This window comes from Siniperca chuatsi, linkage group LG22 (assembly GCF_020085105.1).
Source record: "Siniperca chuatsi isolate FFG_IHB_CAS linkage group LG22, ASM2008510v1, whole genome shotgun sequence".
In the NCBI taxonomy this organism is placed as follows: Eukaryota; Metazoa; Chordata; class Actinopteri; order Centrarchiformes; family Sinipercidae; genus Siniperca; species Siniperca chuatsi.
Window position 1 is genome coordinate 24,099,381 of NC_058063.1, and position 11,131 is coordinate 24,110,511.

At 46.5% G+C, this 11,131-nt stretch overlaps 2 protein-coding genes across 6 annotated transcripts in view; one reads left to right on the top strand and one right to left on the bottom strand.

The window, feature by feature from the left end:
- Positions 1-430: 430 nt before the first annotated feature.
- On the bottom strand, positions 431-10,278 carry slc25a11 (solute carrier family 25 member 11). Of its 3 annotated transcripts, none has more exons than XM_044184254.1 (9): positions 10,045-10,278; positions 7,009-7,161; positions 5,575-5,692; positions 4,541-4,629; positions 3,373-3,463; positions 2,978-3,068; positions 1,074-1,173; positions 889-940; positions 431-649 (listed from the first exon to the last, which is right to left on the bottom strand). In XM_044184254.1, exons 1-9 carry the CDS (start codon positions 10,107-10,109, stop codon positions 494-496), a joined length of 915 nt encoding a protein of 304 aa, XP_044040189.1. In that variant the 5' UTR covers positions 10,110-10,278; the 3' UTR covers positions 431-493. The 3 variants fall into 3 exon arrangements, 2 of the variants coding, with proteins under 2 accessions (XP_044040189.1, XP_044040188.1); XM_044184253.1 differs by lacking the exon at positions 10,045-10,278 and adding an exon at positions 7,806-9,740; XR_006376510.1 differs by lacking the exon at positions 10,045-10,278 and adding an exon at positions 7,806-9,740 and having other exon boundaries at positions 633-759; positions 793-940.
- An 851-nt stretch (positions 10,279-11,129) lies between these two features.
- The window catches only part of LOC122870259 (motile sperm domain-containing protein 1-like), an 11,020-nt gene continuing 11,018 nt past the window's right edge, over positions 11,130-11,131 (top strand). For 2 of the 3 annotated variants that reach the window (XM_044184342.1, XM_044184341.1), the window contains exon 1: positions 11,130-11,131. This exon is cut by the window's right edge and continues 148 nt beyond it. The gene's annotated coding sequence lies outside the window, so the exon portion shown is untranslated. The other variant, XM_044184338.1, reaches the window with a different exon arrangement.

An 11,131-nucleotide genomic window follows, 5' to 3' on the forward strand; every position in this document is an offset into this window, starting at 1 on the left:
GTGTTCGCGTGTGTGTGTGTGTGTGTTTGTGTGTGTTCATGTGTGTGTTCATGTGTGTGTTCATGTGTGTGTGTTCATGTTCATGTTCATGTGTGTGTGTGTTCATGTGTTAGCGTGTGTGTGTGTTCAAGTGTGTGTGTTCAAGTGTGTGTGTGAGCCTGTGTGTGTGTGTGTGTGTGTGAGCCTGTGTGTGTGTGTGTGAGCCTGTGTCTGTGTGTGTGTTAGCCTGTGTGTGTGTGTGTGTGTGTGTGTGTGTGTGTGTGTGTGTGTGTGTCTTAGCCCGTGTGTTCGTGTGTGTGTTAGCCTGTGTGTGTGTGTGTGTGTGTGTCTTAGCCCGTGTGTTCGTGTGTGTGTTAGCCTGTGTGTGTGTTAGCCTGTGTGTGTGTGTGTGTGTGTGTGTGTGTCTTAGCCCGTGTGTTCGTGTGTGTGTTCGTGTGTGTGTGTTAGCCTGTGTGTGTGTGTGTGTGAGCCTGTGTGTGTGTGTTAGTGTGTGTTAGCGGTCGAGGACGTGGCTCTTGTAGAGGCGGTTCATCTGTTCCAGGAAGATGAAGGTGAGGACGGTGTGCGGCCCGAGGCGAGCGTAGTACGGCGTGAAGCCCTTCCACAGCGAGAAGAAACCCTCGTTGCTCACAACTCGCATCAGCACCTCCTGAGGGGCGGAGACAGGAAACAGGTCACACGCTGCCGCGCAAACACCGAAACACAGAAGAAGAAGGCAGAGCGGCAGCAGAAGGACCCTATCTCCCTAACATTTAGAGAGAGGTCAGAGGTCACCCGCTCCTCTGACCCCGACACGCCCCCTCAGGGGTCGACCTGTCTCGCTGTGACACGTACAATGTTAGAGACTGAAAAGACTTTAAATACACAGAAACATCAGCATCGACTCACCAAACCGTTTTTATACTCGGGCTTCCCGTCGATCATCCTCATGTTCTGAATCCTGAGAACAAACAGGAAGTACAGCGCTTTAGCCCGACGCTCACCTCTACAGGTCAAAGCCACAGTCGAGTGGAACTGAGGAAAAATCAACCGATGAAAACAGGACGTGGAGCTGACGTCGGTTCGAGTCTCACCTGGTCTTCACGATGTCGACGGGCATCGACGCTGCCGTGGTAACCAGTCCGCTGATCATACTGGCACAGAAGTGACACAGAATATCGTCTCCGAAATACCCTGAAACACAGACAGAGAGGACGTCGGACCGCGAGTCTGAGGTCAGTGTGTGCGTCACCTGCTTCAGGTGTTTCACGTCATTAACGTTTCACCTGTTTCATGTTTAACGTGTGTAACGTGTTTCATGTGTAACGTGTTTCAGGTGTGTAACGTGTTTCATGTGTAACGTGTTTCAGGTGTAACGTGTTTCAGGTGTTTCAGGTGTTTCAGGTGTTTCATGTGTAACGTGTTTCATGTGTAACGTGTTTCAGGTGTTTCATGTGTAACGTGTTTCATGTGTAACGTGTTTCAGGTGTTTCATGTGTAACCTGTTTCATGTGTAACGTGTGTAATGTGTTTCATGTGTAACGTGTGTAACGTGTTTCATGTGTAACGTGTTTCACGTGATTAACGTTTAACGTGTTTCAGGTGTAACCTGTTTCATGTGTAACGTGTTTCAGGTGTTTCATGTGTAACGTGTTTCATGTGTAACGTGTTTCATGTGTAACGTGTTTCATGTGTAACGTGTTTCAGGTGTAACGTGTTTCATGTGTAACGTGTTTCAGGTGTTTCATGTGTAACGTGTTTCAGGTGTTTCATGTGTAACGTGTTTCAGGTGTTTCATGTGTATCGTGTTTCAGGTGTTTCATGTGTATCGTGTTTAACGTGTTTCATGTGTAACGTGTTTCATGTGTAACGTGTTTCATGTGTAACGTGTTTCATGTGCAACGTGTTTCAGGTGTTTCATGTGTAACGTGTTTCAGGTGTTTCATGTGTAACGTGTTTCAGGTGTTTCATGTGTAACGTGTTTCAGGTGTTTCATGTGTAACGTGTTTCATGTGTAACGTGTTTCAGGTGTTTCATGTGTAACGTGTTTCAGGTGTTTCATGTGTAACGTGTTTCATGTGTAACGTGTTTCAGGTGTAACGTGTTTCAGGTGTAACGTGTTTCAGGTGTTTCATGTGTAACGTGTTTAACGTGTTTCATGTGTAACGTGTTTCAGGTGTTTCATGTGTAACGTGTTTCAGGTGTTTCATGTGTAACGTGTTTCATGTGTAACGTGTTTCATGTGTAACGTGTTTCAGGTGTTTCATGTGTAACGTGTTTCATGTGTAACGTGTTTCATGTGCAACGTGTTTCAGGTGTTTCATGTGTTTCATGTGTAACGTGTTTCATGTGTAACGTGTTTCAGGTGTTTCATGTGTAACGTGTTTCAGGTGTTTCATGTGTAACGTGTTTCATGTGTAACGTGTTTCATGTGCAACGTGTTTCAGGTGTTTCATGTGTTTCATGTGTAACGTGTTTCATGTGTAACGTGTTTCAGGTGTTTCATGTGTAACGTGTTTCAGGTGTTTCATGTGTAACGTGTTTCATGTGTTTCATGTGTAACGTGTTTAACGTGTCAACGTGTTTCAGGTGTTTCATGTGTAACGTGTTTCAGGTGTTTCATGTGTAACGTGTTTCAGGTGTTTCATGTGTAACGTGTTTAACGTGTCAACGTGTTTCAGGTGTTTCATGTGTAACGTGTTTCATGTGTAACGTGTTTCATGTGTAACGTGTTTCAGGTGTTTCATGTGTAACGTGTTTCATGTGTAACGTGTTTCATGTGTAACGTGTTTCAGGTGTAACGTGTTTCATGTGTTTCATGTGTAACGTGTTTCAGGTGTTTCATGTGTAACGTGTTTCATGTGTAACGTGTTTCAGGTGTTTCAGGTGTGACGTGCTTCAGGTGTGTGACGTGCTTCAGGTGTGTGACGTGCTTCAGGTGTGTGACGTGCTTCAGGTGTGTGACGTGCTTCAGGTGTTTCAGGTGTGTCAGGCGTACCTGAGTCCAGCAGCGCCTGTTTGGACTGAGAGTAGGAGGCCAGCTGAGCTGCGTTCACCACCACTGCTCGAGCCATGGTGGGAACACACCCCTGCAACACAAAGAAACACCGTCAGCAGCAGCAGCCAGCGTTTTCATTGTCTGTCTGGAAACAGTGAAAACTGAACTAATTAAATGTCTTGTTGAAATATTAACGCGTGTTAGAGTTGAGATAAAAAGTTGAAATATTAAAGTTGCAATTGAAGTAATATTTTGGTGATTATTTTCATTATCAATAATCATTATTCCTTTCTGTTTTGTCCGACCAGAAGCTGAAGACATAAGAAACGTTTCTCATTTTCTGCTTTTCTGCTTTAACAAATGACATAAATGATCGATCGATCATCAAAATTCACCCTCCACAGCGTGGTGACTCCTTCCTCTCTGGTGATTCGAGCCAGAGCGTTAAAAACGTTGGTGTAACCTCTCCTCTGGTCCGCAGGAAGACTGGAGAGACAGACAGGGAGACAGACAGACAGGGAGAGAGAGACAGACAGGGAGACAGACAGAGAGATAGACAGACAGGGAGAGAGAGACAGGGAGACAGGGAGAGACAGACAGGGAGACAGACAGACAGGGAGAGAGAGAGAGAGAGAGAGAGACAGACAGACAGGAGAGAGAGAGAGAGAGAGACAGACAGACAGGGAGACAGACAGACAGGGAGAGAGAGAGAGAGAGAGACAGACAGACAGGGAGAGAGAGAGAGAGAGAGAGAGACAGACAGACAGTTTATTAAGTTCAGTTTTTATAGAAAACCATGTTTAAACAAAGTGGTTCTGGTACTGAACTGTTAGCCTAGCTCTCAGTGTAACAGCCTGTTAGCCTAGCTCTCAGCGTAACAGACTGTTAGCCTAGCTCTCAGCGTAACAGCCTGTTAGCCTAGCTCTCGGCGTAACAGCCTGTTAGCCTAGCTCTCGGCGTAACAGCCTGTTAGCCTAGCTCTCGGCGTAACAGCCTGTTAGCCTAGCTCTCGGCGTAACAGCCTGTTAGCCTAGCTCTCAGTTTAACAGCCTGTTAGCCTAGCTCTCAGCGTAACAGCCTGTTAGCCTAGCTCTCAGCGTAACAGACTGTTAGCCTAGCTCTCAGCGTAACAGCCTGTTAGCCTAGCTCTCAGTGTAACAGCCTGTTAGCCTAGCACTCGGTGTAACAGCCTGTTAGCCTAGCTCTCAGTGTAACAGCCTGTTAGCGCCCCCTAGAGGCTGCAATGACCATTACAGTCCTGATGCCTTATCTGTTCTAGTGGAGCTAAACATCCGTCTCTGGATCAAAGTGTTGGACGAATTCAAGTCACACCATGCTGAGGTACAAATCTGACAGAGCCAGCTGTCTGTCTGCCCGTCTGTCTGTCTGCCTGTCTGTCTGTCTGCCTGTCTGTCTGTCTCTCTGCCTGTCTGTCTGTCTGTCTGCCCGTCTGTCTGTCTGCCTGTCTGTCTGCCTGTGTGTCTGTCTCTCTACCTATCTGCCTGTCTCTCTCTCTGTCTGTCTGTCTCTCTACCTATCTGCCCGTCTGTCTGCCTGTCTCACCGTCCGTCAGCGGTCATCCTGATCAGAGCGACCTCTGCTGGTGTCCCGACAAACGCTCCTGTAGCTCCAGCTGTCATACCGATCAGAGCCTGCAGGGGGAGCACACAGCGTTACTGTAACCAGCAGCAGCTCTCCGGCTGTTACTGAGCGGAGACACACTGCTAATATCCTGTTGCTAGTAGCAACCACTGCAGCAGTCAGTTAAACTGACTGTTACATCCTGCCACATCTGTGACGGAGCACACGTCCACATCTTCAATCTTCTCTCCAGATCTGTAAGAACTACTTTTATTAGTTGTCTGTAAGTTTGTTTTAATCTGATCATTCAGTGCTAACCAAGCTAGCCATTATATTAGCTGTCTGAAGCTAAGCTAAGGCACCGTTTAGGTAACTGTTAACTTACTGCTGCTGATGCATTTTAGAGCCGTGGGAAATTCTAGTGTTACTGAAATCTCAGCTGTCTCGGGACTTGGACATCAACTGACCCTTCAACTTCTTTCACATCAACTTCTTTCACATTAACTCACCCTTCAACTTCTTTCGCTGCTTTCACCTGTTATGTATCAGCTGAAGTTTCAACTGCTTTCCTCTCCTACTCTCCAACTCACAGTTCAAATGCTTTCAATGTATAAACTTTCCCTGACATTTAAACTACTGCTTACATACAGACACTTCAGCTGCTTACAGTGCAGTTTCCACTGCAACTTAAATTTCAAATGCTTTTCGTCTCTTACACCTTAACTGACACTGAAACTGGTTCCAGCGCCCACTATTCAACTGACACTTTAACTGCTTTCAGTGTTTACAATTCAACTAATACTTTAAATAGCTTTTCAGCTAACACATGAACTGCTTTTAGCACTTACTATTCAATGAACACTTCAGCTGCGTTAAGTGCTTATACATGAGTTTAACTAAAAGCTCGCCTGTTCTTAGTGAAAGCAGTTGAAGGGTCAGTCCACGTGAAAGAAGTGAAAGCAGTTGAAGTGCCAGATGATGTCCAATCCCTGATAGTGAGTGAAAGCCGTGAATACCTTGAGGAGGAAGTTTGGCGGCCGCCCGTCCGCTCCGGTCATCTTCTCGAACAGGATGGTGTAGATTCCCAGACGAGTCGTCGTGTACGTCGCCTGACGCAACAAACCTGCTGACAGACTGCGACGGAAACGTTTGTTGTCTTTATTATTAATAAATAAACATCCGAATTACTCGACTGTGAACACGGAACGCCGAACAACAAGCTGCTGTGTCAATAAAGCTCATTTAAATCTGTCATAATGTACAATTATACAGGTAGTTTCCAGGTAACAAAAGCTGATGAACTCGTAAGTGTCAGGTGAAGTGGTAACTGAAGTGTCAGATGAAGTGTCAGATGAAGTGGTACAAGAAGTGAAGTGTCAGGTAAAGAATCAGATGAAGTTTTGAGTGAAGTGTCAGATGAAGTGTCAGATGAAGTGGTAAATGGAGTGTCAGATGAAGTGTCAGATGAAGTGGTACAAGAAGTGAAGTGTCAGGTAAAGAATCAGATGAAGTTTTGAGTGAAGTGTCAGATGAAGTGGTAAGTGAAGTGTCAGATGAAGTGTCAGATGAAGTGTCAGATGAAGTGGTAAATGGAGTGTCAGATGAAGTGTCAGATGAAGTGGTAAATGGAGTGTCAGATGAATTGTCAGATGAAGTGTCAGATGAAGTGGTAAATGAAGTGTCAGATGAAGTGGTAAATGAAGTGTTAGATGAAGTGTCAGATTAAGTGGTAAATGAAGTGTCAGATGAAGTGGTAAATGAAGTGTTAGATGAAGTGTCAGATGAAGTGGTAAATGAAGTGTTAGATGAAGTGTCAGATTAAGTGGTAAATGAAGTGTTAGATGAAGTGTCAGATTAAGTGGTAAATGAAGTGTTAGATGAAGTGTCAGATGAAGTGGTAAATGAAGTGTCAGATGAAGTGGTAAATGGAGTGTCAGATGAAGTGTCAGATGAAGTGTCAGATGAAGTGGTAAATGGAGTGTCAGATGAAGTGTCAGATGAAGTGGTAAATGGAGTGTCAGATGAAGTGTCAGATGAAGTGTCAGATGAAGTGGTAAATGGAGTGTCAGATGAAGTGTCAGATGAAGTGTCAGATGAAGTGGTAAATGGAGTGTCAGATGAAGTGGTAAATGAAGTGGTAAATGAAGTCTTTGATGAAGTGGTACAAGAAGTGAAGTGTCAGGTAAAGAATCAGATGAAGTTTTGAGTGAAGTGTCAGATGAAGTGGTAAGTGAAGTGTCAGATGAAGTGGTAAGTGAAGTGGTAAGTGAAGTGGTAACTGAAGTGTCAGATGAAGTGGTAACTGAAGTGTCAGATGAAGTGTCAGATGAAGTGGTAAATGAAGTGTTAGATGAAGTGGTAAATGAAGTGTCAGATGAAGTGGTAAATGAAGTGTCAGATGAAGTGTCAGATGAAGTGGTAAGTGAAGCGGCAGGTGAAGCGGCAGATACCCGGTGTAGATGCCTCTGACTCCCTCGTTCCTCAGGATGGAGAACAGAGCGTGGAAGCTGGTTTTGTACTCTCGAGCCTTCGTGCCCTGACCGCTCAGCTGCATCCGGTTCTTCACCAGGTCCAACGGCTGCACAAAGACTGTCGCACCCATCCTGCAGAGACAGACAGGTGCAGAGACAGACAGACGGGTGCAGAGAGAGACAGACGGGTGCAGAGAGAGACAGACGGGTGCAGAGAGAGACAGACGGGTGCAGAGACAGACAGACAGGTGCAGAGACAGACAGACGGGTGCAGAGAGAGACAGACGGGTGCAGAGAGACAGGAAAAGAGTTATTCTTCCGAACTTCACAGGCAGATAAACATTAACACAACAGTCCAGGAGAGACAGACAGGTGGACATGAAATGTATTATTTGTCATGTGATTCTTGAGAGAAGCAGGAAACTAAACAACACAAACTAAACAAACAAACAAATAAATAAATAAACAAATAAATAAATAAATAAATAAATAAATAAATAAATAAATAAATAAATAAGAAGATTAGAAATGGCCGCCAGGAGCCTCAGAGTGAGGGTTACAGTACAGAGTGGAACAGCTCGTACTGTAATAAATTACACTTTATCGGCCTGCGAGGCCCCGACACAAAGGTCAGGGTTCAGCCTGAACCCCCCTCCGTGCTTTCTGAACAGCTGTGGTTCACTAATGCTACCTGTTCACCAGGTGAGCGGTCATCCTGCTCTGATCACTACTTTACGCTGAAAATCGTCTCACCAAAGCTGAACTTTGTTATTTACCTTTGCTTGTTTGACAAGCCAGCGTGTTGGAAAGCATCGGACCGGTGACGGACCGGTGACGGACCGGTGACGGACCGTGACGAGCTCATTCTTCTTCTTCTTCATCAGTGCGCTGTGCACAGCAGCACCGCTGGCTGTCTGCGCTGATGCTAACGCGCTCTGCATCATGCTAACTGTTTGACGTTGGGAGTGACAGCAGATCAGCGAGCAGAGGATTCGACGGTCTCATAATCCACTTAGTGATGCAACAAACACGCTTTCATCACGCGACCTTATGGCCGACGCTACGGGACAAAACCGCCGCGGCTTCGTAAACCACCAAAGGGAGAAATACTGCAACTGTTCTGAGGTCTGTCCAGGTCCACACGGGCCTAAACCGCTCTGCCACGCCGAGGATTACCCATAATTCAACAATGTGGACGTGACTGCAGGCCATAGTCCACATTAGGGCCGAAGCTAACAAGTATTTTCATTATTGATTAGTGTGCCGATTATCTTCTCAGTCCATTGACAGGCCAATGACAAAAAGGAGTGAAAAGGCTCCATCGCAGTTTCCTGAAAGTCTTCGAGCGTCGCGTTTTACGATGACGAAGATTTAAATCGTCAGAATATGGAAGAGTGATGAATCTGCAGGTATCGGCTTATCACAGATCAATCAGTCTGCGATTACGCCGGCTGATCGGCAACCAGAGATGTCAAAGCAGCAAGCGTTCCCCTCGGTCGCTGTAGACACATCCCGACTGTCACCTCATTCCAAACATTTCCAGGCTTTTCAAGGCCTGCACCTTGAATGTACACACAGAGCTGCGCAGCTCGCGTGTAAGAAAAGTCTCTGAAGTCAGTCTGACACCGGCAGCTGTCGCTCCCGGAGAGGTCAACGCCCCGCGCCTCCTCGCAGCGCCGTGCACGACCCTCCCCCTCAGACGTTCGGGGGCGGGTCGTGACATTTACAGGACAGCTGCTGCTGTGACCGGCTGAACACAGATCAGTTCGTCTCTGTACGCTTCTGGCCCACAATGCAACACTCCGCAGACGTGGAGGCGTAAAACTACATCGACCTTCTGCTTCATAAATCACTGGATGGTCTTCGGTGCGGCTGGGTTTCTGGTTTAGTCCTGGTCCCACAGATCCCTGGTTCCTCTGAGGTCGCTGTAACTCGGGACTGCACTGATGTGGAGCCGTTTCTCTGCATCTGGGTCCAGGTCTGGTTTACCTCACACTCGGCGACGCCGTGGCGACGCTTCGTGAGGAAGGAAACCCGAAGGATCCACACAGCGAGCAGCACACACGCCGGCCGCCATTTTACTGTGAAGGAAGCTCGCAGTCAGAGGAACCGAAACCTGCTGATCAATCGTTTCGTCTGTTAATCATCAGACAAGCGTTCTGTCCAAACCTCAAACACTGACTTCACCAAACCGAAAGCAGCAGCAGCCAGTCTTCTCATTTAAACTGGAACCAGCAAATATCTGACATTTAGCTTGAAAAACACATGAACTGATTATCTGAACAGTTGCTGATCAATTTTCTGTGATCGACTAATTAATCAATGGACTGACAGCTGCCTCTGTAGAGACTGCCGAACATCTGCAGGACCTCGGTGTTTGGGGAACTGTGCTAAGGTCGTGCTGCAGGCGGGTCGGCCTCCACTGCACTGGCTTAGCTTAGCTTAGCTTAGCATAGCTTAGCTCTGCTGTCCCAGCGCTCTGCTTACAGGTAGCATGCTAACAGGAGGGCTCCTTGCAGTGAGTTAGCGGAGCTGCTAACATGATTGACAGGCCTGCACCCTGAGTTAGGACGAGGTGGCGACCCTCAGACTTAATTTTAACAGACAAACTGTTCAACTAAAGTCGTATTAAGTCACGTTTTCGTCTGTGAGCTACAAACATGAACCCGGCTAACGTTAGCTTAGCTAGCTTAACAAACGCTGAGGGGTCCTCCTCCTGTAGCTCGAACAGGGACATCTGCGGTTCGGGTCGGGGCTCACTGGGGTCACGGTCCGGCGGTCAGGGTCGGCGGGGGGGGGACAGGTCACCGGGCCCGCGCTAGCTACCGCTCACTGCAGCACTACTGGCTAAAAGGAAACAGCAGTGTTGCTGTCACAAACCAGACAATAACTTCTCAACAGGTGGCTCGAACCAGAACTGTCTGTTAGCATCCTGTTAGCAGTCGGTTAGCATCCTGTTAGCAGCCGGTTAGCAGCCGCTGACATTAGCACATTAGCAAGTGAGCTAGCACCTACCCGGCTAAGCCTCCGAACAGGAACTTGATGGCCTTCGGAGAGGTCTTGGGCTTTGCCTCCGCCATGTTTCCCCGGTCCGTCAGTGCCGCAGAGTCCCCGGTCAGATTCCCGCTGCCTGCCTGCCTGAGTGCCTCTGAGCCGGACGGTGCACCTGCTCTCTAACCGGGACAGCAGCCGCAGCAGCAGGGGCAAGGTGACTCTCTGGAGCGGGCACGTCCGGAGACACGGAGCCCAGCGGACCAATCAGGAGGCAGCGACGGAGCCCAGCGGACCAATCAGGAGGCAGCGACGGTAGGTCTGCTGCCTTCAGGGTCCCGCCAACAGCTCGTTCATCTGAGCGCCGGCTTGTAAATGTCACGTCACGCTTAAATACAGTTTAAAGAGCTTTTGTAGAAATATAAAAGTTAAAGATTGAACACGGAGACTTACGTTAATTACACATCTAGTTGTTTTTAGGATAATATTTGTGCTGATTAATACTTTCCAAGATTATAAGGATTTGAGCTAATCTGTCAACCTGATTATTTGTGATATTACCAAAATCCCATGTTCCCACGCGCCACACTTTAAAAAAGCTGTTTATTCAACAACAAACAATATGCTAAAGCATGTCTCCAATGTCTTCAGGGACAGAAGTGCAGCTCTTTCTCAGTAACTCTTATTTGTTTACTGTAAGATGAGTTGTGGTTATATTTCCGACAGCACCTGAAAGCAACAGTAGCTTCAACAGCCAAACTCATTTATAAAAATAAAAACAAATAGTTTTTTGGTAAATTGTATAAAATAAATAATGAAGCTAATGATAAACTTATCAGTCATCAGGTTAATAATACACTAAAAAATGAAACTGAACGGACAGATAAAAAACAAATGAGTAGCCAGTGAGAAGGAAACTAATTATAAAGTAAAAAGTAATAAACTATCAGAAAGTAAAAACAGAACGAACATATTGTAGTTCATCTCTTCTCTCCTGTGGACTAATTCATGTCATAAAAGTTGTTATTTGCATTTGTTTCAAGCCAAAAGGCTTACTGTCGTGATAATCAGAGCGATCAACAGCTGAGCCGCACAAACATAAACAAGCGCT